General features: G+C 35.9%; 2 protein-coding genes across 4 annotated transcripts in view; both read right to left on the minus strand.

Moving 5' to 3' along the window:
• The window catches only part of LOC117170542 (dynein assembly factor 5, axonemal), a 23,803-nt gene extending 5,845 nt beyond the window's left edge, over positions 1 to 17,958 (minus strand). For 2 of the 3 annotated variants that reach the window (XM_033357351.1, XM_033357350.1), the window contains exons 1-6: positions 17,173 to 17,958; positions 16,873 to 17,112; positions 16,592 to 16,787; positions 16,201 to 16,507; positions 15,136 to 16,129; positions 14,762 to 14,929 (exon numbers count right to left, since the gene is read on the minus strand). In XM_033357351.1, the coding sequence (XP_033213242.1) occupies positions 14,766 to 14,929; positions 15,136 to 16,129; positions 16,201 to 16,507; positions 16,592 to 16,787; positions 16,873 to 17,112; positions 17,173 to 17,881 (2,610 nt within the window). In that variant the 5' untranslated portion in view covers positions 17,882 to 17,958 and the 3' untranslated portion in view covers positions 14,762 to 14,765. Of the gene's footprint in view, positions 1 to 905; positions 1,236 to 14,761; positions 14,930 to 15,135; positions 16,130 to 16,200; positions 16,508 to 16,591; positions 16,788 to 16,872; positions 17,113 to 17,172 lie in introns of those variants that run through there. The other variant, XM_033357349.1, reaches the window with a different exon arrangement.
• On the minus strand, positions 3,825 to 4,211 carry LOC117171074 (uncharacterized mitochondrial protein AtMg00860-like). Its single transcript, XM_033358122.1, has one exon. The coding sequence runs from the start codon at positions 4,209 to 4,211 to the stop codon at positions 3,825 to 3,827; it is 387 nt and encodes a 128-aa protein (XP_033214013.1).
• Positions 17,959 to 27,954: the final 9,996 nt, after the last annotated feature.

Consider the following 27,954-nt stretch of genomic DNA (forward strand, 5'->3'; position numbering starts at 1 on the left):
TAGGTCGTTCCCGCGTGTGTTGGACAACTAGATAGTATGTGAGCTAAATGCTCGGGGTGTGCATGGCACGCCCTGCAGCTATCATCGGGAATGTCTTGGCACCAACCCAAGAAAATCAAAATTTATAAAAGGTCAGCTAGTTCCGGTACAGCATATACATACTGTAAAAAAATTCTGTGTTATTTTACATCGTACTGCATTGGAAACTAATTGAACCATATAATACTTGTGAATTTACAAGAGCTGGTGTGAATGAATGAGACTTTTGGGTAAGAAAACGAACGCCGCTGAAAAAAACACACTGCATGTAAATTCACAGCCACGCGAGTGAAAAAACGTTGTACTTGCACAATAGACCTTTTCATTTAAGAAAACGACATTGCGCAAGCGCAAAAAATATATAGCACTTCCGTGGGAGTTCAGGACGATTTTTCACTGAAACATATGTGGGAATAGTAAACAATGACAGAAAAACTATTTCGAACAATTGGAAGTTGAAAAACTTCCCACAAAAGAAATGTCATATAACAGGAGAAAATCCATTGAAAAGAAAAACGGTTCGTGCGCACAAGAAGTGCTGTTTTAGAAAGTGTAAAAGTGACAGTCGGTGCAAGTCCGACTTTAGAATGTACTTATTACTTTATTACATTTCCAAAACGCTGTTTAAAATTTTAAAAGGGTGACGTTCCCGTTGGTTCATTTAAAACGCATATTAAAAATTGCGCGAAATGCAGTAGAATTTATATGTGGGTGAGGTTATGTGCAAATAATAAATTGTTGTGACTACAAATCAATCATTCTTCTATGGTTTTTTATGAATGAACAATCAATACAATACAATGCTGACTCACAAATATTATTATTATTATTATTATTATTATTATTACACCATTAAGCCATTTCCCTTTCGGGGTAGGCGTGATAGTGTTCGGGAATTGGATGTTACTACTCTCCAAACTTGAGACTTGAATCAAAAAAAGTTGTTTGTCTAAATGAGAGATTGTTAACAAGTGGAGTTAACAATCTGCAGGACAGTCCTTACTCGTCTTGGAATCGTTTATAAACTCGTGTGGAAGTCATGTGGTGTAACGAGTTGGCACAGTGAAGTTGAAATCCGTTATTACAGGGTAGGAATCCCTTGGAGCTGCCAAAATACAGTGGGAAACATCGTCTTCAAGATAATCAAGAGAGCCAAACTCAAGAATTGCAAGTACCTCCTCTCCCTCTCCTTTTATCTAATCCAGTTAATTAATTTATCTAATTAATTTCTTTAAATATAAATTCTAACATCGTCGCTCAAAAAAATACTCATAAAAGAAATCTATTAAAACATATATCAATCCTAAAGCAACTTAGGAGAACTATTGATAAACCATCACTCAGAAATATACAAAAATTAAACCTAATATGCATACATAAAATAAACAGCTTAACTTAAAAATAAAAAGTCACAATGCGAATAACATACAAATAAAAGAGTGAGAACAGCGTGTGGCTGATAGGTAATACGGGAAATCAAATTCACCGGATACCTGCAATCCAATCTTCAATCAAACCTGCGCTCTGCGATATCCAACGGGTTAGTCCAGTTTGTTAAATGCTTTATACAAAAAAAAATACTAACAATAAGAAAGGGTATTATTAATCATAATGTCCCCCCCCCCCTCCATGTATTGTGCTCATTTTTACTGTTATCCAGCGAAGGTTAACTTGAAACTACGCCAAAAACGACCTATAAATTACGGCAAAACGACTTATAAACTAATATTGACAAGGCTAACGAGAACCAAAATCAGGGTTTCCCCGAATTTTGTCAATAATAACATCAGCTAAGACCTTTAGTAACGGACTGTTCGGTTCCAAATCGCAAATCGAATCTGAAACCCACTTTAGGACCATGCTGTCCACCTGTCTAACCTGCAAGTTATAAAACAATAAGGTACGATTTCCAGATAATTCCCGGGAACGTAACACGAGGGGAAACGGATCCGCCGATGACAACGGGGAAGGCGATACACCCGACAGTGGGGACACACTGATCGAAGGAGGCACGCAGTCATGATCCACCGGTCCGGCTGGGATCTGCGTCGACACGAATTCAGGCTCACGACCCAGAGGATGTCTATGGCCGATCGTCCCCTCACGCCATTCCTGGTGACACTTCGAGTAACTCGTGAGTTTAACTGCCGGCTTGCCACAAGGAAAACAGAAGACGTGTTTCTTAAACGGACATCTGCTGTAGTTGTGGATAGGATGGTGACAGTTAAAACACTCGCCCTCACGGGGACGGTGTAGAGGCTCCCACTATTCCATCCTGTACCAAAGTCTTGCTGCAGGAGAACACAGTTTGGGGCTGATTGACACGTGCCGGATTACCCCAGTCTGACTCGGAGCATGGCCGCCCATTACTCCACCAGTCGTCCGCACAGTCGGGCAATCAGAGGAGAAGGCCAACCAATCCCGAAAGTCCGTTCCCCGGGCTACACAGGGACAAGGTCACCGCAAGCGGGGAAAGTCGATCCGCAGATCAGGCAAATCGAAATCCTCCATCGATAGTGCTTAAAGTAGTGGTTTTACATCTTGAGGATTAGTCTAAGGTAACGGGCTCCACCAAAGTGTTTTTTTTTTATGTATTTAGACCTCCTGATAACGAATTTTGAGGGTTGATTGTCCAAAAGTTAATAGGTAATTAGTTATGAACAAATTGATTGTTTGAATAACCGTAGAAAATTTACTCATGATTATAAAAATATTTGTTAAATGTGCCAAATATTTTTTATGTTCTAACGAACGCCGAAGTTTTTTCAGATTAAAAAAAACCTAAATAGAACTTGAGATACAGCGAACCGAGTAATGGTAGATCGTAAGTGGATCGAAATTCGTAATCAGGAGGTCAAAATACATGAAAAAAAACTTGGGTGGTGCCCCCTGACCCCCATCGGTCACGGACCTCCCCCCCTGACTCCTAGACTAGATGGAATGCTCGGCCAAAGGAAGTCACCGCCCCCACGTGAGGCTCTCAATGAACCAGTGTCCGTAAGTTGGGAAGGTGGATCACCCTTCCCCTCTGAGACCACGGAAGTAGCCGAGCCAATTGTCGGGAGAGGAAAACTGATCAATCCGGTGAACTCATTCTACAACCCAATACCACTTGGAGCAGTGGATTTACGTGGTAGGACGGATCCTCCGGACGAACAACTCCCCTCGTCCTATGTAGAACACCATGAGAACCGAGTCTGTGGTCGACGAGGACTGATCACCGGGTCGTCGCATTCCCTACCACGTCCTATACGACTCAGAAATAGGGGCTTACAAGAGAGGATGTATAGTCCATCGGGCGGGCTATGCCCCTCCCCTTTCCAATACCACTTAGGGTAATGGATTTCCATCGAGGCGGGGAGCCAGCCAGCTCCAAGTTACTCGCCCCCGCACAGTTACCAATTGGAGTAGTCGGTTTATCCATCAACTTCGCAAAACCTCTTCCTCTTTCGATGGTAGGGTTGTCCGATTTGGACAGCGACCCGCAATCAATCAAGTCACCCAGACGCGCTGAAGCTAGTTTGGATCTTTCCCGGATCCTGCTACTTCTCCTGGTGGCAGGAGAGACCTCGCCCCCTTCCCCAACTTTACCGTTCACACCTTTGGAATCGCCCCGGTCGATTTTTGGTCTTGCGCGACGAATGGTTCTCGCTGTTATCGGGAGATAGGACCCACGAGTGAGATACGTCCTCTAGGGAGGCCTTCCTCTTCCTCTGGGAACTGTTCCGAGAATTTCCCGCTCGACAATAGGGCACAGGTGCTTTCCTCGACCCCAGAGGACTCGGTCACTCCCGATGCCCGAGACGTCCGCGGTTGAAGATTCTCCGAGTCTGAAGAATAAAGGGTAGAATAATGTCTGGTCCCGCTAACGTGGGAGTAGAGATCAAAGCTACTTTTAAAGTTTTGAAAGACTTTTGTTGCTCCTCACCTAATACGAACCTCCGATTCTTCTTTAATAGACGAAATAAGGGTTCGACTATAGTGGCAAAGTCTTTTATATACTTCCAATACCAAAAGACTATTCCCAGAAATCGCCTGAGGGTTTTTAAGTCTGACTGGTTGACCATGTATCCAAGGTATTTTACCTCTTCGCAAGAGAACTCACTCTTTTGTCGATTTATCGTGAGACCAGCACCGACTATCACGTCCAGGACTCTCTGCAACCAGATCATACTCCTCCAAAGTTTCCGTGACTACGATGATGTCATCAAGGTAAGCAAATACATAAGGTTCGAACTCCGGTGTTATTAATCGGTCCAAAATACGTTGAAACGTAGCCGGAAAGTTTGAAAGATCGCAGGCATTCTGGTATATTGATATAAACTCTTCCCCGGAATTGCAAAAGCGGCGCACTCCTTGCTATCAGCCGACAATGGAATCTGCTGAAAAGCCTGACTGAGATCAATTTTTAATATATGTTGGGCTGAACGAAGCTTATCCAAGATGTCGCTTATATTCTTCATAGGATAAGCGTCCTTCTTAGCAACTTCATTCAGCCTCCTAAAATCTATACGCAATCTGAACTTATTGTAGGATTTTCTGGCCATTACAACTGGGTTTCACCACCCACTATCCGAGGGTTCAATCAAACCTTTCCTTTCCAATTTTTCGACAGAATTTCTAAGTGCTTCGAACACTTCAGGAGAGTATCTCCGATAATTCTGCTTGATTGGAGGAGGACCTTATACGTCAATCACGTGAAAAGCTAAATGAGTAGCTGATAATTTCTCTGACATAGGCAAAATCTTCCAGTCTAAGAGTTTTACTAAAACTCCTAACTGACCAGAGGTAACAATTCCCTAAGGCAATCTATCCTATTACCTTCATACGAATGCCAGAATCCGTCTTCAATTCTCGAAATTATCTTCTGGTACTTGACTTCGAAGTCAAAAATCTCTGCGAAGTCATGACCTAAGATTACTTCACAATCAAAAGTTGGAGTTAAGCGAAGTGGCATTTAGTGCTTATAACCTAAAATATGCAGTGACATACATTGCCCTGCAAAAGTTTGGACTCACTTAGAAAAATAATTTTTTTTTGTATTTATCGCTTAAATTATCGTTCTCCGACCGTTTTATACAACGTATTTATTCAGAACAATATTGTATTGATAACTTTTGAACTTTTTTTTAAATTATCATTTATTCATTTTATCAAAGTATGTTTATTTTGAAATATTGAAAAATCGATCATTCAAAAAGCGCACCAACGACTTCGAACCCCATCTGCCGTCGATTGTCTGTATAATAACCTCAAATTTCGTCACTCTTACACTTGAAAAACCGTTGCTCATTGCACTATATTTTCAACAATATTGCCACTTCAAAATTGTGTCTATAGTCTTGAAAATGGCAAGAGCAAGGCAAATACCGAAAGAAAAACGTGCTCAGATAGTAATTTTAAGTGAAACCGGCCATTCGCAGCGAAAAATTGCACAAATACTGGGAGTTTCACAGAACGGAATCCGTATTATGGACTGATGATTCCAAATTTGAAATGTTCGGTAGCAAACGGCGAATGTACTGCCGCAGAAAATCTAATGATCGGCACGCACCTCAATGTGTAAAGCCAACAGTTAAGTTTGGCAGTGGTAGTGTGATGATATGGGGTTGTTTCTGCTACGCTGGTGTCGGCATCTTGGTAAAAATCGACGGAAAATGCGAAAAGAAGACTATAACCCGATACTTCAGCGAAGCGCTATTCCACCTGGCATCGATTTGATAGGAGACGGGTTTTATTTCAGCAAGGTGACGACCCTAAACATACATTAAAACTTCGTACGAACTATTTAAGATCGAAAGAAGCTGCACGCACTCTTAAATTCATGGAATGGCCACCACAATCCCTGGATGTAAATCCCATCGAACTGTTGTGGGATGAGCTGGACAGAGAAGTGCGGAAACTGCATCGAACCAGCGAATCTCGCTTGTGGCAATGTCTTCAGTAGGTTTGGCAACGTTCGCGACCAGAAATACTTCAGAAATTGGAGGAAAGAATGCCCAGAATTTGTAGGGCAATTATCAAATCGAAAGGCCAACATATTGATGAAAAACGGCTGGATTGATTTTCTCAATTTTTTCCAGAAAACACACACAAGTAAAAGTTTAGTACTTATTAATAAAATGTTATTCTAAACAAATACGTTGTACGAAACTGTATGGAAATGATAATTAAAGCGATAAATACAACAACAAAAAAACAATTTTTCTAAGTGAGTCCAAACTTTTGCAGGGCAGTCTATCCGCAGTTTCTACCACTTCATCTGTTGCTGCATTCAGATAAACAACCCCTGCGACCAATTTACTTGGTAATCAATTAATCACCGAAATAAAATTTCCTATCGCTCGGTTACCTACATAACTATAGCCCGAACCGGAGTCAAAAAGCCCTTTTAAACAATGATCGTTTATAAATATCTCAATATGTAACCGTCTATCATGGTACAAAGCGGAAATCTGCTCACGAAACTTACTATCAATACAACAATACACAGTGATCCTGTCGAATAAGGAGGTCAATTGGATCCCTTCATTGTCTATCCTTACTCCTTTCCCTGATTTGAGGATTAAATTACGCAACAAGCAGCTGTGGTTACATTCGGTTTACTGCCAAGGTGACAAAACATCACTTTCGACTTATGACAAGTCCTAAAGAAATGGCCGGATTTATTACAATTCCAGCATCCCGATTGCCTAACAACTTTCTGTGCTGGATTTAAGGCCGCAGCTACTGGCACCTGAGACTGAGAATTCAAGTCAACGTGCAGATTTGAGACCGCCGGTACAGTCATAGAACTCTGTTGTCCCAGGAGAGTATTTCCGGGCACAGCTTTTTACCAAAGTAATTTGTAATCGGGGCGAAGGTGGAAAATTTTGGTAAAAGCTCATGGGATAGACCAAAGGCATTCCTCTAAACACTGATGGAGGTTGACACCACGGTAACCCTAAGGGAAAACTCGAAAGTGCGCAAGTGTTGACAGCTTGGCTTTGCTTAGGGGTTTATTCCCCTTTACAGTACAAGTCTGATAACTTGCCGTCCCATAAGTTTACACTCCCCTTAAAACGTCATTACACGTACGGCACGCACACTAATTGCGGTTCTCCCACCACGTGTGCTATTTTGCTAATGATTTGCGCCCATGATTTAAGCATGCACGCACCTAATATCGGGCTAGAGGGGGCATCCTATAAGTCCGCAACTCCTGGAATTTCCTGCTCCTACAGCCCCCAATTTCGAAAGTTATCGGACTTGTACTGTATTTCTATTCCGGTTACGATTATGGTTCTTGGGGTTCTTACTGCCTCCTTGGGAATTTTTTACGTCAGGGAGGTTGGTAGATTATCGGGTGGTTAGACCAGGGAGGGCTGTCACTGGCTCACCAGTAATAGCCGCTACTGATTTAAATGATGAAAGATTATTTATGCAGGCAAACTCGGATAGTAAGCTGCTATTCGCAGAAGGAGGTAGGACGTAGTAATTATCCATACCATTAGCTGATTCGAAGAGTTCCCTCCTCATTTCAAGTTCGAAATCTACGAAATAGTTCCGAGGTATGACTTTCCTATACCGAGGGTGTAAATTGGAATAAGCTGACAAAACTGTCCCAATCCGGAAACTTATTTTCGTCAAGACAAGGCCTGTACAATGTTAAATCACCATGTGTAAGGAGACTGGGCATTGCCGCAAGTATCTGACTATTAGTCAAACAGCTACCCAATCGACACTCGCTGAACCTTTTCAAAAACTCTTCAGCGCTATTGTCCCTAGCTCCACTAAGGTTACATGTTATTTCTCTATTTCGAAAAATTAATATTTGTCGATAAAATAATGATTTCCTCAACAAAAGATTTGATTTTGCAAAATTGCATTGATCAGAGGATCTCACAAAACCCCGGATATTTTACAATTTTTCTTTCTTTCGTTCTCAAATCCTTCGGAAAAAAAAAATATATATATAAATATATATGATATAAATAGCGAGCGTTTTTCCTCATAACAAATTTATTTCATTTTATCTTTGAACCATATATGATTTTTATACAAATGAAAATTAAAAATTTACTTATACTTATAAAATATAAATCAAGTAAACAAAAAACAACAGTGATCATTAATTAAAGTTTGGAAATACATAAGTTTAAAAAGAAATTGTATTCAATTGATACATATATGAAATGCTTTAACGTCAAGTTTAAATGTTTCAAATTGATTTACAATTAAAAAAGAAGATTTCCAAAGTATCTCAATCTTCGTCAAATAGAAAAACCAACCTTTCGCTTTTTCATTTCCCTGTACTGATATTTTTGAAATGCAGAAAAAGCATTTAATCTTTTTGACTTCTAATAATTCTGATGTTAGCTTCAGTGGTTTCATTGAAATAATGAAATTGCTCAAATCTATTATAATTACAATTTTGTAATTTTAAGCAATAGTGCAATCATAAACTTTTTAGTTTATTATATAAAAAAATAAGAATTATTTCAAATATTATAAAAGTTGTGTAGAATTTAACTAACTAAACTAAGATTTCCTAACTTTCAAATAAAAGAATTTAAAACAGACTAATTTTATATCGAAACCCTTAAAATGGTTTGGTTTTATTCTGAAATCTTTCAGAACTGTGTCTTTTAAAACTAATTGTATTTTATAGTTAAAAAATCATTAAAAACAATTCATAGTAAAGAATTAATTTTAACTTTTAAGGTCCACAATCTTACAGCTTTGAATTTACGTTAACACAACTAAAAGCTTAAATATATTAAGCTTATATTAATGTTTTTTTGAAAAATGTCCCTAGACGCACAAAAATCGTGTCAAATAACTAGCAAATTTAACTTTAAAAAATTTATTTGGTTAAAAATTATATTATTTTATTGGAAATTAGTTTTTTAAACTAAAAATGTAACTATTCCATTTTTGGTTGAAAAATCATGCACTCTGTTGAAAATTATTCTTTTTGTTTGAAGAAATTTTTCATTGGCATTAGGATAATATGCAAATACTTAATTATAAAACATGCATTTCTTAAATTATAAAACATGCATTTCTTAAATTATTAGATTGGCTAACGTTTCCACCACGTATAGGGGTCCTCCGCAGTACCAGATATAAGATTGAAACATATAAGATTTAAATGAAATTAAAATTAAAAGTTTGGTATTCAGTATTTGGTAAAAAAATGTGTTTTCATGCATAAAATTAGTATTTACATGTCGTGCAGCTCCTCTCTCTCGCTCTCTCCTTCTCGATTTTTCTCACTCTCTCTCTCTTTCACCATCAACTTCCTCTCTGTGTGGTCGTCCCGTTCCGTCGAAGAAGGATGAGGTGATCGCGGGGAAATAAATCACTTCGTAATCCCACAAACACAATAATCACAAAAAAGTCGCACAGAGACACACATTTAAAGTTTGATATGAAGTTAATGGAAAGAAACACAAAATCAACGATTGAGAATTTTTATAAAACAGAATTTCTGTAAATATAAAAAGGATAGTTTTCGACATAAAAAAATTGGAGACATCCGCTCCGCTTCAAAACACGAAAAATAATTGAAACAGTATTCACAGAGGTCCTCCAATTTTACAACTAACGGGGTTCAAAAGAACGGTGCTTTAATCATTAAAAGGGCTGTGGCCGTAATTCTATCGGAAAATTGAGATGACCGATTGTCGGTTCCCTTTAGGAGGCGACAACCGTAGTGATCACGTGCTCTCAAAATTTGTTTCGCTTTACAACAGGATAGTATATTTTTGAAAGTTTTTCCACGTCGGTTCTTAAATTGACAGCACTCTCATTACCAGCAATATGACACATTTCCAACATCAGACGTTTGCGATAGTGACATTCATTCGCAAGAATTTTCGCGTTATCAAAATCGAAAAACATGATCTTTCTCAATCCTATGCTTAGTGAGCATTGTGTGTTTGTTAGGGACCTTATTTATATCTTTCTTGTGTTCTTTAACCCTAACTCATAACGGACGTTTAGTTTGGCCTATGTAAACCGCTTTGCAATTTTGACCTTTGCACCAAATGCCATAAACAATATCGCTATTTTTCAAATTATTTAATTTATCTTTATATGTTTAAATCTTATATCTGGGCACTGAGGAGGACCCCTGTTCGTGGTTGAAACGTTTGCCAATCTAATAATTTAAAAAATTCATGTTTCATAATTAAGTATTTTCATAAGACCCTAATGCCAATGAAAAATCTCTTCAAACAAATTTAATAATTGGGTCAATTAAAAAAGTAGAGGGGGTAATGGGTTTTATAGGAATATTTTAGACAATTTCAGAGACGGTGTACATATCGTCTCATTTCTCAAGAGCTGGCCTAACAAAGTCACAAATTTTGATCTTGAAGTCGCTGAATTTCAAAGCAGTAGTTGTACAGGACAATTTTTACGTTTAACTCACAGATTCCCGAGGTCCACCATGAACATAATAATTAATAATCTGTGCAAGTCAGCGCGACAATTAAATAATTACATTTAGTTCTTGCAAATTAAAACAGCTTCGATGCTACCGATTGATGTGATTTACAATTTTTACGACTCTCAGAATTTAAAAATTTCAAGGTTATTTGAAGAACACAAATTTAAGTGCCAACAAAAATTTGATAATTTGATAAATGATGCTCAAGCTGATAATCTAATAGCCAGTGTCGAGTCTAATATCAACAAAATACCAGAGGTAGATCAGGATAGCGCTAGACTTAATATCGCGAGTAATATATGTGGGGTTATGAATTCGGGCTACGCCGTAAAGTCAAAAATCATATAACCCTTGAAAGAAATCAGATAGGCCGAAAAATTTGCAAAAGAAAACACTCAGATTATTTTTGTTAATGCGGACAAGGGTCATACTACCGTCGCGATGAAAAGAGAAGATTATGACGCGAAAGTTAATGCATTATTAGAAGATCGGGATACTTACGTTAAAAGATGTAGCGATATAACCAAAAAATTGCAAGTGAAGTCACAAAACTAATTAAAAAATGGGAATCGAAAAAATGCATTAACGAACTCACCGTGAAACAGTTAAAAGTTTATCACGCTAACCCTTCGAGATTATATGGCTTTCCAAAAATTTATAAGCCAGGTGCCCCACTTAGGCAGATCTTTCTTATGTAGGTAGTGCTACTTACCAATTAGCAAAATTCACTAAAAATATCAGTGCAAATAATATTGAAGCTCCTAAATCGAGAGTGCTTAACAGCTTCAATTTAGTGAAGAAAGTGAGGAATTTCAGGATTCCGGCAAATCATGTCTTCGCGTTATTAGACGTGGTTTCCCTTTTTACAAATCTGCCGAAAGAAAAGGCATTCGAGGCGGTTCGTAGTAGGTGGAATCAAATTAACAAAAAAACAAAAATTCCATGGACAGATTTTGAGGAAGCACTTCGATTATGTCTAAATTGTACAGATTTTAATTTCAAAAAACAAACTTATTTTCAAACAAGAGGACTACCAATGGGCTTTCCCCTTTCGCCGATTTTAGCAGATTCAGTTATGGACGACCTGGAAACGGGTATTTTACCGAAAATAGATTTTCAAGTACCGTTGTATGTCTGTGATGTTGGCGACATAGTAGCTATTCTGGAAAACAAAGTAGAAAACGTTCTAAAAGTTTTCATTCAAATGATTATGAGGTTAAATTCACGCTAGAGAAGGAAAAAGATAGGGCGATAAACTCTCTGGATGTAACTCTTCACAGGAATGACGTTCAAGAAATAAAGTGTAATTGGTATCGCAAACCCACCTGGTCTGGTAGATGCCTAAATTTTTATTCAAATCACCCACAAAAATACAAAAAAGTGTAGTTTTTAATATGGTTGACAGAGCCATTCTTCTTTCGGATAAACCATATCATCAAGAAAATTTGCGATTAGTGGAAGACACACTTCGCAACAACTTTTACGCGGGAAAATTTGTTAAAGATAATTTAGATTTCAAATTACATATTTTGAGGAGCTGCACGACATATAAATACTAAGTTTATGCATGAAACACACATTTTTTTACCGAATACTGAATGCCAAACTTTTAATTTTAATTTAATTTAAATCTTATTACTGGCCCTGAGGAGGAGCACTATCCGTGGTCGAAACGTTTGCCAATCTAATAATTTAAGAAATGCATGTTTTATAATTAAGTATTTTCATAAGACCCTAATGCCAATGAAAAATTTCTTCAAACCAAATTTAATAATTGGGTCAATTAAATCTGACATCTTTCAAAAAACGAGTAAAGATGTCACTGAACATTGTTCTTTTTGTTGGAGATTAATATTTTTTATTGAAAATTTGACTATTGCATTTTTAATTGAAAAGGAGCCTAGTAGGCACAAAACTATGAAAATCTTAAGAACGTCCTTGAGACGGTCCTAGGACGTCATATGCCAGCCCAATCAACATCTCTAAGACGTCCTATGTCTTAAAGATTACCTAAAGACGTCTTAAAGATATGGACGTTCTCGGAACATCTTTCGTAGTGACAATAGACGTTTTAGGAGCATCCCTAGAATAACCAAAAGAAATGTTTCAAAATGCGTTTTAGTGTTGTCCTAAAGATGTCTCTAGGACATCCTTCATTTTTGTGCCCACTGGGTGGGTGTCAATGTCATATGGGATTCTGGACTCACAACATCAAGATGTGAAAAGTGTGTAAAATTGTTACACTTACTCCAGCAAACAAAAAAGTCAATAGGCGTAACCCCAAAATTGAGCCATTTCTAAGATATTGGTTTTCAAAGTCGTAAAGTTGTGACTACTGAGTTTGCCACAAATATCTTTTGAACCTGCCCTGGCAGGGGCTTGTGCAAGAGAGCCTGTGGCTTAGTTATAACAATTTTTTCTCTTTATCTCTAAAACCGCTCAATTAACAGCAAAACAAAGAACATATTTGAAATATCCATACCAAAAAATATTAGATAATACGATTCTCTAAGGTAGACACATTGGGCTCAAAATTGGCAACCCCCTTTATTCCTTCTTAGCTGACAATTTAACTATTTTGTAGAAAATTCATTTATTTCGTTAAAAATTTGTCTTTTATGGTAAAAAATTAATCTTCTTGGATGAAAATTTAAGAGTTGAAATATCAACAGAAGAGTTCTCTACAAAATTCGACTGTTAACAACTCAACAGTGGTTTCATGGGATTTTTAACAGCCAAACTTTCTACCAAATTTAACAGTTGAACATTCAACCAACGAATTTTCTACAAAATTTGACTATTGAATTTTTAAATATACTACGCATTAAGAACGAAAATGATTCTGTTTTACAAATTAAAAAAACAATTAGTTGGATGATGTTAGTGGGGGCTATAGTTTAGGCTTTGGACCCACTTCGTCAGCTTGCGGGTTCGATTCCCGCCTCGCACTCTGGAAGAGCCTTGGCGGCCTCGTGGGACCTAGAGAAAAGGTTATCTCTAAGTACTTAAAGATGGTTGCTCTTATTGGTTCGGAATCCATCGTAAACTATAGGCCCCTCTCCCACCACCAATAAAGTGTGTGGGGAGTGCGTAAAGGAAGAGGGAAGAAGGTGCAAGAAAAATGTTAACCCTTAGGGCACACATTAGAAGCTTCCACTCCAAAGTAAAAATGATCATTTTCAAGCTTTTAAACGTTTGCAATTGAATTATTTTAATTAATGGTTTGAAAATAGTTTTTAATTCACCAAGACCGTTTTAAAATAAATCTGGGGAGAAAATTGCGGTAAAAATTAAACCATGCACAAACTAGATGTTAAAAATCATATTATTTCAAATTTAATAATGTTCCAAAGATAATGTTCCAAATTAATTGCCACTCTTTTTAAGTGATTAAATTGTACAATTTAAACTTGCAATCATAGTAATATTGTTTTTTGTTTGTATATTGTTAATTGACAATGCAATATTTCCTGCTCACCTATAATATTGCTAGTGTGTAATTATTTAGTGTAATATATTTTAAATCTATATTAGCCATCATTAATTGCAATGTAATTTGATTTGTTTTCTAACTGTTCAGATTCGTCAGTACTTCTCTTTGAAAACCGGAGAGAGTTGCGAAAGACCATTGCGCGCATGCCCAGCCAACAACCAAATATTTTCTTCTCCACGTAGACGATTGTCTATTTGTGCACCTAAAGCCAGTGCTCCCAACGGTGGCCCGGTGCACTCCTGCACATGCGTTAAGCGGATCCATAACCATGTTTGTCTGCACAAGCGTGGGCTTATGCGTATCCATGGGCCATAGCCAAAAACATTTTTAGGGGTGGTTGGGGAGGGGGGCGTATGCAACAGAAAAAAGTTTCGGAGGGTCTTTGGAGCAGCAAACATGAAAGTATATGGTATATTATGTATATGTTTGACTAATATCAGTATACGTAACACGACTAATGTTAGTATACGTTATGTATTTTTATGAGGGTTTCTGTAATCACTGTAAGCTTTTGTTCATATTTCACGGAGTTTATCAAGAAGGAAGGCATCGAAGAACACATAATTAAAATTAATCAAAAAACAGAAACAATTTTTTTGAGCGAGATTGAACTTTATTCTACCCCTTTTCAATCATTTCAGTTCAAATTCAGAGTTTTTAAGCTTTCACATATCATTTTGAAAAAATAAAATTCTAGTAAAAATTGATGTGAGTAAAAAAGAAAAAAATACAAATTTTGTATCCTTACAAGAAAAGACTTCGATATAAAACATTTAAATAGTTTGTCAACTTACTTGCTTAACATGTTACAAATTTATCCACTTTTTGGTTCCCACTTAAATATTCATGAATATAATTCAATAGGCTACTTAAGCCTTCTTGATTTCTGAAATTTCCACGGCAGCTTTCAATCTTCTTAATCAGTAATTTAGGATGAACTTGGCTGAGATCCATCAAAGCGTCTGAAATACATAGTTTTCATGTAGTTTAATTGGTAAATGTTCCTAAAATTCTATTTCGTAATTCAAAAGCCTTAGTTTTCTAAATTTACCGCTTTTTTGTGATTACATAAAAGATTTTTCAATCAGAAGGAAAGATAGTTTAAGACTGTGTCTAAATAGAATACACTGGACAATCTAAAATATGTAAAAACAGAAACACTATAAACCTAGCATCAGTTCTTGAAATTTTCTTTCAGGATCATCCAAATGGATAATAGCAGTAGTGTACAAGACATCCACGTGACTTCTACTGAAATCCAGATCGTAGTTTTCTGGTAAAGCTTTCCACACCTCTTTAATTGCATCTACAGCTGTGCACCGTACATCATTGCAACCATCATCCAATCTTTTTAACACGACGGGATAAACTCGATGAATATGTGCATCTGTAGTAAGATTTAATAACTTGCCTATGTTCGTCACAAGTGAAACTGCCTCTAGAGAATAGAGTCTTATTTTCTTAGAATTATCATCCATCAGTGAGACTAGAATGGATATGATTTGATTAAATAGTTCTGAAAAGCGTTGGTTCATTGTAAATAATTTGACAGGCTTATTTGTCAATGCTTCCTTTTTGTTTTCACTTCTCAATTCAAACCTCACATTGAAATCATACAAAATTCTGCGCAGTAATGTGCACAGACAACAAACAGATGCTGTTCGTATAGCTTCTGCCGTTCGCCCAGCAGACCATATCAATCCAGGAATTACTATTTTTTCAAGAAGCGAATCGATAAAGTCAGTAAAATCTTTCTCAGATCCATAATTTAAAGATTCATCTCGATGGGACTCAAAATATTCAGAAAGCAAAATAAATTGCTTCAGTCTCACTTCGGTATCTGCTGTTTGTTTCATAGTTTGTATTAAAATTGGAAGAACCAGATGCAGGTAAGGAGTGATAGCAGATTTAGCATGCAAGATACACCCTCGGAAAATGTGAAACTCTGGTGAGTAAACGTTCCATGATTCACAGCCATTTTTCAAATCAATTAAAATTACTTGAATGTGACAGAAAAATAATTCGCTTAAACTCTCTAACTTTTCTATTTCAACTAGTGTTTTTAGTAATTCTTCCGCCTCTTTTTGAATAAGAGCTTCCGTTGTTGTAGACAAAACAGTTAATATTGCTTGGAATACATCTTCTGAGATAATGGCACAATCCTAAAGTATTTTGTTTCAATGAATTCTTTTATCATTATTAGAATGAAAGCATTATCGGTCAATTGACTCACCTCCTTACACACTTGAAGAAGTGACGTGCAACAAAAAAGTATTTGTTTTTGATAAGTAGTTTTTCTACTCTGACAAATATGTTTTTGCTTCAGAAAGTTTCCAATTTTTTTTAGTTGTGGACTTAATGTTTTTCTAGAGCTACCTTTCAAAATTGAGCCAAAAACTTTCAAGTGACCAGTGGTAAGATTCTCTTCAAGAGATGGGAGAACGAGCTGACAGTAAACATCTGGAGGAACAAAATATCCTATGTACTCTGCCGCTAGTTGCACATTTTCTGTGACTCTTTTGTCCTCACCTTTACAGGCTCTACGGAAAGACATTAAATTAAGATATTTTAAGAATTGTAGAATTAAATAAAAAAATATACTGTAAATTGTGTTATTGAATTACCGACACATCGGCGGGAGTAGCTTTTCGATATATTGAGTAACGTGTTCTTCCGCATTTAAAACAAGTACACAAAGCAATTGGGCTGAGCGAACTCTTATATCGGCCAACCAATCACCAAGCTCTGTTCCTATTCCACCAATTAATTTGCACAAATTTTGCTGTACTATGACGCGACATCCTAAATTTGGTCTATTGACTATAAAAGTAATTCACACATTGATACATTATACAGAATGATTTTACATCGCGTGATTGATTCGGATTCCGTGGAAAGAACTCACTGTTTGGCGGATAATGCTCAGGACGCTCTGTCAAGAAATCCATTTTATTTTTGAACTTTTCATCGGATTCGTTTTCCTCCATATACTGTAAACCTGCTTTATCCCAAAGTTTTGCAGCCATTTCTCTGGTCTCCTGAATTTCATCGTGAAGGCCAGTCATAGCTAAGGGGAGAAGCTTGTGCCACCAACTGTACCTATCTCTCAATTCTAAGAGCCATCGTCCTGCTACATCTACAACAGCTAGAAATAAACAATACCTTTGAATTTAAAATTAAATGGATCTCGAAACAATGAATTTACCTGCTCTAACTGCAGCACTTTGATCAAAAAGTCTTTCTGCCAAAGGAGTAGCGACTTCTTGCATCGATTTGCTATCTCCATACAAGAGAACATCGCCTATCGTTATAATAGAGGCGACCCTTACTTTCCAGTGTTGATGTGCAAAGTTACCTAAAATTGGGTTTGCGAAGCTCGTCGAACGAGAGTAGAAATATCCAGGAACAGCTTTAGCTAGTTCTGATATACACTGACAACTTTCCTTCTTCACATTTGAATAATTATCGGTAACAGTCCTTCTCAAAATCGTTAAAAAATCTTCGAAGTAGGCTGGCAAATGATCTTTGTATATGGGAATGATAATTTTTAAAAGTCCTACGCATTTTAATCTAACTTCTTCTGATTGCTCGATTAATTCTTGACAACCCAAACGCTTTGATAAGATAGGAATGATGTAAACTATATGTTTGTCTCTCGGAGGTAAAAGACATAAAAACTCTTTCAAGATCTCAAGTGCTGTATCTCTACAAGCTTCTGATTGATCATTTAAAATTTTAATTACGGGTTTGTGCACAGTTTCCCATATTTTTAGAAGTTTTGGGGGCTCTATGGGCAATTTCCATTCAAATGTATTCTTTAAAATATCCTCGAGAGCGTGCTTCCTTTGAAACTTATTTTCAGATTTTAAAAGCAGACATGTTCTGCTGAATTGAAGATCTTCTGGTGTTGACATTGTTTAATAATTATTCTTCAGTTAAAAAACCAAAATCTTTATTTATTGTTTATTTTATATACCAACAAGGGATTATTTTACTTCACTGGCATGTCCCACAAATGATTATACCATGTAAACATATTTGCGCGTCGCTATGGCAACGGAACATTTGGCTAGGGTAGACTGTAGAGCAGAGATCCTCTAGGTAGAGTTCTGCCAGAATTTCCCACTGTTTTGATTGCCTAAGATTATTTAAAATTTTGAAGAATAAAATGAGGAAGAAGATGACATGATATATAAACATGTCAAGACTTTATGAAATATATGAAAATAGAAATATTGAGAAACAAACCATTCCATTTGGTGTTTAAAAGTCAGTTTTGTTAATTCAGATATTTTCATTAAAATACGTCTTTTTTAGATGAAAATTAATCTTGTTAGGAGAATTTAGCTATTTTGTTAAAATTTTGTTTTTTGGATTAAAAAACAATTTTTTCAATTGAAAATTTTAAAGAAAGGTCCGCAAAAATTCGTAATTTTGTACACGATTGGAACCCGAAATGTATCTTTTTTATCATTCTTGTATTTTGTTAAATTTAGTATTTTTGTTAGAGAATTAATCTTCTTGATTATACAATATTTTGTTGAAAACTCGTTCTTTGTTTGATTGAAAAGCAATTTTTTAAAATGCTAATTTAATTATTCGACATTTGATTGAAAAATGATCTTTTATAGTTAAAAGTTCAATTATTTGGTTAAAAATTAATGTATTTTGTCCAAGGCTAATTTTGTTGGTAAAAGATTAAGGTTCGTAGTTGAAAATTCAATTTCTTGGGTGAAAAGTACATCAATTTTATTAAAAATGTATTTATTTGGTTGAAAATTATTCTTCCTTTGTTTGAAAACACTTTTTTATTGAAATGTTTAACTATTTTATGTTTGATTTAAAATTTACATTTTGAAAATCAAACTATTGTGTTGAAAATTCATATACGTATTTAGTGTAAAATGCGTCTTTTTTGGTAAAACATTAATATTCTTCATTAAAAATTGATTTCTTTGGTTGAAAATTCAACTATTTCCTGGAAATTTCATTTTTTGGATACAAATTATTTTTTGTTTGTTTGTTAAAAACTACTATTTTGTTGAAAATTCTTTGCTTGATATTTAAAAATAAGTTCCATAACTAAAAGTCAAAATGTTCCATTTTTAGTTGAAAATGTATCTTTTTTTAGTTGAAAATTTAACTATTTAGTTAAAAATTCGCGTATTTTGTAGAAAATAATGTTTAAGGTTAAAACTTAATCTTTTTGCTTGAAAATTCTTCTTTTTTTGGCAGAAAATTAATCCTCTTAGTCTATTCGGTTATTGGTTAAAAAGTTTTCTCTTTTAGATACAATGGTATGTTTTTTAGATATAAAGTTAACCATTTAATTGAAAATGAATGTATTTTGTCAAAATTTAACTTTTTTTAGAAATTGAATGTTCGTTTTTGAACATTCATTTTGTTCGGTAAAAGATTAATCATTTTTGTTAAACATTTCTTTCTGTGACTGGAAATTTATTTATTTTGTTCAAAATTGCTCTTTTAGATAGAAAAAAATCTTCTTTGTTGGAAATTCATCTTTAAGGTGAGAAATTCAACTATTTGCTTAAAAATTCGGTTTTTGTTGTAAAGATTCATCAGTTGCATTGCAAAATTTTTTTCGGTAGAAAATTGATCTTTCTGTTTAAAATTTCATACAATTTGTTAGAGATTTGTTTTTTTTAGTAAAAGGTTTCTCTTTTTGTTAGAATTTCAACCAATTTGTTACAAATTCATTTTTTGTAGACAAAATTCAAAACTTTAGTTCAAATTCATCTTTTTTCTTGAAGAATAGGGTTGTTTTGCGATTTGAGATAAAATAATTTTGTAATACATTATTTTAATCTGAATCGAAGGTACCTTATCATTTTCTTTTCTATTGTGTCGTTCAACAGAAAAAAATTATTAAAAATTGAAGGCGGTGAAACACTTATTGAAATTAGAGTCACATGAGTCAGATGTTCTCATTATTATCTATCAACGTGGCGATGCGAAACTCATGATAAGGAGGTTAGGCCACGGTCTGCTGTCAATTCTGAATATTTTGATTTGCTCCTGTTGTAATATAAATGTATCTATTTTCGGTAGATTTCCTCTATTGGTTTTTACGAAATCCTTCTTTGACATTTTTTTAAACAATATTTGGCGATTTCTATTTTTGATGTCCACATAACCACAACAAAACATCGACACAGAAGAAGATATTTGAGAATCACTGACACGTGCGCTGTGATTGGTGGAAAATCCGACCCCTTTGACGTCAAAGGGGCCCTCCAATCGACATCGTGATAAAAAATTTATATTTCAACATTTAATTCAAAATAGTAAACAATATGTAAAAAATATTTTATGGGCGTTTTTATAATTATAATTTTATATACTATATTATCCATTTATTGAAAAAATTACATCTGACTTTGGAAACAACTCTACTAGTAGACATTTTTTAATCTATATTTTTAAGTTTGAAATTGAACTTTTTCGTTGAAAAATCGTCATTATCGGTTGAAAATTAATTTTTTTTACTAAAGAATTGTACTATTTCACTATTGGTTTAAAATGTAAAATTCATCTAATTTTTAGTTGAAAATTCGACTCTTTTGATAGAAAATTAACCTTTTGGTTGAGGATTCATCATTTTGGTAGAAAATTAATTCTTTCATTGAAAATTAATTTTCTTGAATGAAAATATACATATTCCATTTTTGGTTGAAAAATTAACTTTTTTAGTTGAAAATTAAGGTATTTTATTGAAAATTCGTATTTTTTGGCAAAATAAGTTTTGTTCTGGATATTTGTTCTAATTTCTAAGCACCACTGAACACGATTTATCGGTTTATTGTCATTTAAAACCGAGTTAACTTTCCTGTCCCCTCTATAATCGTATATCTGTCGTATATGTTTCAATGGATGCATTGAACAAATTAAGCTTCTGCGTCCTTTATGAAGACTTCTGATTCCGGACTAATCGCGATGCGCAGTGACAAGTCTTGTGAGTTTGTGCCCAAAAAGTTTGAAGATGAAGATTTGCAATATTTATTGGATAAAGACTCAAGGCAAGCGTTGAAACAAATGGCAAATGCATTGAATGTGGCCCAATCCTCCATTTCCGAAAGTCTACACGCATTGGGAAAGGTCAAGAAGGCAGGGAAATGGTTTCCATATCAATTGGTTTCTTGCATCGAATTGTGCCAGGTGATGAACAGTGGATCTATTTTGACAACCCAAAGCGAAGAAAATCATGGGTAGACCCCTGCCATCCTTCAACGTCACAACCAGTGCGCAATATATATCTGTCCATCTGAAAATACATGGACTGATATGTTGCTTTTTTAGCGTAAGATTAAAATTGTCACAGTCTGTAATAATCTTGAATTTTATTCCAGACAGGTAAACGTGAAAGCGTTTAATCGCGTAGTTTGCCGCGAGACACTCAAGCTTTTGCTGCTTCTGCATGAGGATCGCCCCGAAACCGCTTGCACTCGCGTCGCAGTGCAATATAGTTTCTTAATGGGGCGAGTAAACAGCTAAGATCAGATCAGAAGTTAGCTTTTTCTTCAGGGATTCAAAGGCTTCATCTTCTTTGGCACCGAAATGAAATGACTTTTCCTTTTTTACAAGATCATAAAGAGGTTTTGCGATAATTGAAAAGTTAGGTATAAAACATCTAAAGTAACTTGCCATGCCAATGAATCACTGAAACACCTTCGCGTTCCGGGGTGCTGGATAACTAAGGATTGCTTCTACATTTTCGAGACTTGGCTTTATGCCTTTTTCACTTATTAGACATCCTAGATAATTGATTTCTTCGTACAAAAATGAACACTTATCCAAGCGAAACCGCAGTTTGTGAGTATGATTTGCAATATTTATTGGATGAAGACTCAAGGCAAGCGTTGAAGCAAATGGCAAATGCATTGAATGTGGCCCAATCCTCCATTTCCGAACATCTACACGCATTGGGAAAGGTCCAGAAGGCAGGGAAATGGTTTCCATATCAATTGGTTTCTTGCATCGAATTGTGCCAGGTGATGAAAAGTGGATCGATTTTGAGAACCCAAAGCGAAGAAAATCATGAGTAGACCCAGGCCAACCTTCAACGTCACAACCAGTGCGCAATATATATGGAAAGGCTTTGCTGTGTATTTGGGGTACAATGGGGGAGCTGTGTATTACGAACTGCTGAAACCTGGTGAAACGATTACTGGCGAACGGTACCGACAACACTTAATAAAATTAAACAAAGCATAGCAGGAAAAAGATCATAATACGCACAAAGACACAATAAAGTCATTTTTCAACATGACAATGCACGGTCTAACGTTGCAAAACCAGTCCAAAACTAATTGGAAAGCATTAAATAGAAAATCCTATACCACCCGCCCTATTCACGGGACTTGACCCCATCGGATTGCCACTTATTCTGATCGATGCAGCACGGACTTTCAGAGAAAAATTTCCAGTCTTACGAAGACGTGAGAATTTGGCTCGATGAATGGTTGGCCTCAAAACATGAAGAGTTCTTTTGGGAAGGAATCTTTGCATTGCCAGAAATATGGGGAAAAGTTGTAGAAAATGATGGCCAATACTTTGATTATTAAGTTAATTCATATTGTTATGTAAACACACGCCCAAATTCTGCAAAAAAATCGACATTATCAACCGAAACAGCTATTATTTTCAGGGATTTAAGACGTTTTAAATAGATTACAAATATTTGAAAACTCGGAAACATTTTCGAAAATTGATCAAATATTTCTTGATTGTTTTAAAAATCTTAATATTTCTCAAGACTCTTATAAAAATTATACTTAGATAAGTTTAAAACAAGGTGATACTACTTATTTTCTTGTTTTCAATTCCCAGAATCTAATTTCAAGATGGATTCATTATAGCATTTAGAAAAAAAAATTTCGATACATTTGAGTATTGTTAAAGATAGAAAAATATTTGGTAATGGTCTTTCCTTAAGAGTAATATGCACATGTTAAAATATTTTAGCTTTATTAAAAATTCTAATCGATTAAAAAATATCACATTTCTCTCTAAATTCGAAATAGTGAAAATTTCATTAATAGTATTAGTGATTGAATGATTCACTGCTGAAATAGTGATATTTTGGCTTTTCACTATTAAATTAGTGGTCTTCTACTGTGGAAATAATGATAATTTCACTATTTCCAATTAGTGTATTTTATTTCACTATTATTTAGTGGTTTAATTCAATATTTAATTAGTGAAGTCGAGATCGAAGCCGTGAACAAGGCTAATGGTGAACTCGCGCCAACCCGCGCTCACGTCTCGTTTGCATCTTTTTTATCGTTTACATTTGACAGCTTGCATCATTTTTCTTTCTACGAGCGTAAAAAAATTTAAAACACAGGTTAGTAATATTTTTCAGTTTATTATACTTTTGTGTAGTTTCCCCGTGAATAGTGTCCTTATTATGTGGCGATATGTATATCGAGACAAAAACGTTTGCTACAGAAAATGAGGGCAGTGTTCGTTTTGAGGTTACGAAATTCAGCTTTCCATTCATTTCTATAGAAATAAAGGGAAATCTGAATTGAGATTTTTCTTTGGTAAGTATAGTATCAACATAAATTAAATCAATTTTTAAATATACATTATAATTTACTTCTATAAATTGTCTTGTAATATAGTTTACTGTTGGGGTTATTAGTTGACTCCAGCAAATATTTTATTTAAATATGCATGACCACTTTAAGTGCCGTGGTGTATTGTTATTGATGATTTTAAATGAATTTATTATTAGGTATTGGTTACCCTAAGGTATGTGCGTCATCCACGCCGATATACCCAATGAGTTTTAGGAGTACGACAGCCTAACTGCGGAAGAGTTAGCCAGAGCGCTAAAAGAGGATCAGGATGTCATGGTTGATTTTGACTACTTAATTAGTGATTTTCCACTATTCAATAGTAGGTACTTTAGCTCTCAAAGCCACTATTTGCTTAGTGGAATTTCACTAATTGATTTAGTAAAATATTTTTACTAATTGAATTAGTAGTTTTTCAGTAATTCGTAGTTACCTACTTCTCGCTAATCCAATTAGTGAAATTTCACTAATTCAGATTTAGAGCGTTAAAAGTTCGTTATTTCATTGAGATAGAAAGGAATATTTGAAGGTGTCATCAGTGCGTTAAAATAAATGAAGAGGCTATGGAATAGCTTTGGTAAAACGTTTTTATTCTAAAAGTGTCGCATGGTTACTAAACGATTTTTGTCTAGTGTACATGGTGTCGGGAATTTATCTCAAAATGCGTACATCCCGTCCTCCCACTCTTACTCTAGGTGGACAATGGCCATTGACGTCACAACCCTTAAAAAAGGTACACACAGCTGCGGGGGAAAGAAGGAAGATTAAGGAAGATTATTGGTGTTTCCCTACAGTTCGGCCATTCTGATAATTTGGTCTTCCCGACCAACTATAAATTTGAGAAGATTAGCATAACCAGTGAAGAGAACAATCTGTACATAAAAGTGTAGAATCGGTCGTCTTAATCTATGCCTAGACACTGTAGATTTAAGCTATAATAAATTAAAATTCTCGAATTCAATGTTTCATTTGTTCTGGGCCTAGTATCCCGGTGTACGGAATTCGGGTAACTTGAAAACTCTCGATATCGCTTACAATATATCTTCCGTGGTCTGATACCTCTCTTACAACGTAGGATCCTTTGAAATGCGGGATGAGTTTCTTGTTAACCCGAGGTATAGTGTCGGCGTTATTAATAATGACATGATCCCCTACCTGGTAGACAGTCGGATTTATATGGCTCTCATTGTAAGCGCGTTCGTTCCTTTGTTGACACTTAATTATTTTTTCAGAAGCACTTTGTCGTAGTTTAAAAAAATCTCGGTCGCTTTCAAGATTCCATTCTAAGACTGACCTGATCTTATTGGTAATTTCGTCCAACTGAGTAACACCAAATAGCAATCGACCCGGCATTTCGCCTGTGGACTGACAGACCGTATTATTTAGAGAATATTCAATTTTCTCGACGGTTCTGTCCGATTTATCTGAGTTTTCGCATTATTTAGCTAGCATGGATGTCAAAACTCTATTAAAGCGCTCTACCTACCCATCAGCGCTAGGTGTCCCTACTGCGACAAGAGTAGGCTTAATCGAACTTTCTTGGAGGGATTCGGTAAAAGCTTTAGAAGTGAAACAAGTTCCTCTGTCGCTGATGACGCGTTTCGGTGCTCTGTAATAGCGAAAATAATCACGTAAATGATTCACAACTTCTTCGGTTTTCATTGATTTACGTGGATAAAGTGTGATTAATTTCGGAAAACCATTGACAATTGAAAAAATGTGTTTGTTTCCTTGTTTAGTTTTCTCTAGAGGCCGTAATGATCTATATGTATCGTATTGGAGAAAACATCTTTTTTGGAACGCTGTATAAAAATCCTTCAGACTTTCCGCTTTCTGGTGAAAACTCGATGCATTTCAAGCAGTTTTCGATGTATTGTTTGACTCTATTTCTTAATTCAGGGAACCAATAAACTGTCGTTAATTTTTCTACAACTTCGTCTATTGTCTATAAACGAGACCGTCGCGTAACTCGTATAATTTACTTTCTGATTCTTCTAACTTTTCGCATATTTTAACAATTTCGGGATCTTGTTGTTGTTTTATTGACAATACTTGTTCGAAAGTGTTGATTTCTAATACTAAAATGCTATGGCAGCGACTAAGTACGTCCACATGTCCCATCTTTTCCCCAGGCCTACGCTGAATCTCATAATCATAACCCCGCAAAAACATAGTCCATCTGAAAATACATGGATTGATATTTTGCTTTTTTAGCGTAAGATTAAAATTGTCAGTCTGTAATAATCTTGAATTTTATTCCAGACAGGTAAACGTGAAAGCGTTTAATCGCGTAGTTTGCCGCGAGACACTCAAGCTTTTTTTGCTTCTGCATGAGGATCGCCCCGAAACCGCTTGCACTCGCGTCGCAGTGCAATGTAGTTTCTTAATGGGGCGAGTAAACTGCTAAGATCAGATCAGAAGTCAGCTTTTTCTTCAGGGATTCAAAGGCTTCATCTTCTTTGGCACCGAAATGAAATGACTTTTCCTTTTTTACAAGATCATAAAGAGGTTTTGCGATGATTGAAAAGTTAGGTATAAAACTTCTAAAGTAACTTGCCATGCCAATGAATCTCTGAAACTCCTTCGCGTTCCGGGGTGCTGGATAATTAAGGATTGCTTCTACATTTTCGAGACTTGGCTTTATGCCTTTTTCACTTATTAAATATCCTAGATAATTGATTTCTTCTTACAAAAATGAACACTTATCCAGGCGAAACCGCAGTTTGTAAGTATTAGCAGTCAAGTATGAGCAGTCTTGAAGACTTTGCGTAAGATACTAAGATGTTCGTCATGGGTTTCAGTTGATATGAGTATATCATCAAGATACAGTAACATTTTACCTGCTCTAATCAAACGGTCGAAGATACTACTGATATGTCTCTGGAAAACACGTGGTGCATTTGTCAGTCTACATAAATGGAATTCAAAGATACTCGAATGCTCCGAGTGGGGTTAAAATTGATATGTACCCGGTAAGAAGGTTCGAATTGATTACAATGGAAACGTTTCCATTGGTTTTCTATCGTATATTTAAATATATTATTTCAATGCTTAAGAACGCCGAAACGTGATAACGAGAGCGATTGGAATGAGTAGAGCGCCAGCGAAACGATTCGAATGCGATTAAAATGTAATCAAAGAAGGGACTTAACGAAACGGAATTAATCAGAATTGTTTTGTGTACAAAACATGTATCTCACCGAATTAAACGAAATTGGATTGTCAACATTTTTTTAACCGATAAAAATGTGAATTTGAAGATTACTGTAAATTTTTCTCCAAACATGTCTCATACGGAAATGATAAAAACTGCATGATTTAAAAGGATTTATTTCATAGACATCTGTTTTGAATACATACTAAGCAGTCTGATAAGTCACTGAAAAATGAAACACGGAGACGTTTTTTTGGCCAAAGTCGGTTTTATTTTTCAACATACTCTCCTTTTAGGTGGATACAGCGAATCCAACGATTTTCTAACTTTTTGATACCGTCCGAAAAGTACTTGATCGGAAGGTCTCCAAAATACGCCTCAGTTTCAGCTATGAGCTCCTCATTTGAGTAAAAAAGCTTACCGGTGAGCCCTCTCTTTAGGTTAGGGAACATGTAATAATCGCTGGGGGCCAGGTCTGGTGAATACGGTGGCTGAGGAACAAATTCGAAGCCGATTTAATGCAATTTTGCTTGTGCAACTAAGCATGAATGAACAGGCGCATTGTCGTGATGATAAAGCGGTTTTTTCTTCTTCAAATGCGGTCGTTTTTCGGCGATTTCGATTTTCAATCGGTCCAATAATGATGAATAGTATGCTCCGGTTATGGTTTTACCTTTTTCAAGATAGTCCACGAATATTATGCCATGTGCATCCCAAAATAAGGAAGCCATAATCTTTTCGACCCATTGTTGCGTTTTTGGGCGCTTCGGAGCACTTTGGCCTGGTAGAACCCACTGTTTTGCCTGTTGCGTTGACTCAGGAGTGTAGTAGTGGATCCAGGTTTCATCCATGGTTATGAATCGGCGCAAAAACTCGGTCGGCTTACGCGAAAATAATGCCAAATTCTGCTGGGAAGTTGTCACACGAATTCGTTTTTGGTCCACTGTGAGCAAACGCGGCACCCATCGCGCGCAGAGCTTCTTCATGCCCAAAACTGAATGCACGATATTGCCCACACGTTCCAATAATATGCCAACAGCATTAGCTACCTCTCTCAATTTCACTTTGGGATCATTCAACATCATATCATGGATTTTCTCGACATTTTCTGGTGTAGTGACCTCTTTTGGGTGCCCAGATCGTTCAGCATCAACTGTGCTCGTACGGCCACAACGAAACTCGGTAAACCACTTATGAAACGTTTCAATCGACGGTGCAGAGTCCGGGTAATACT

This window comes from Belonocnema kinseyi, chromosome 4 (assembly GCF_010883055.1).
Source record: "Belonocnema kinseyi isolate 2016_QV_RU_SX_M_011 chromosome 4, B_treatae_v1, whole genome shotgun sequence".
Lineage (NCBI taxonomy): Eukaryota > Metazoa > Arthropoda > Insecta > Hymenoptera > Cynipidae > Belonocnema > Belonocnema kinseyi.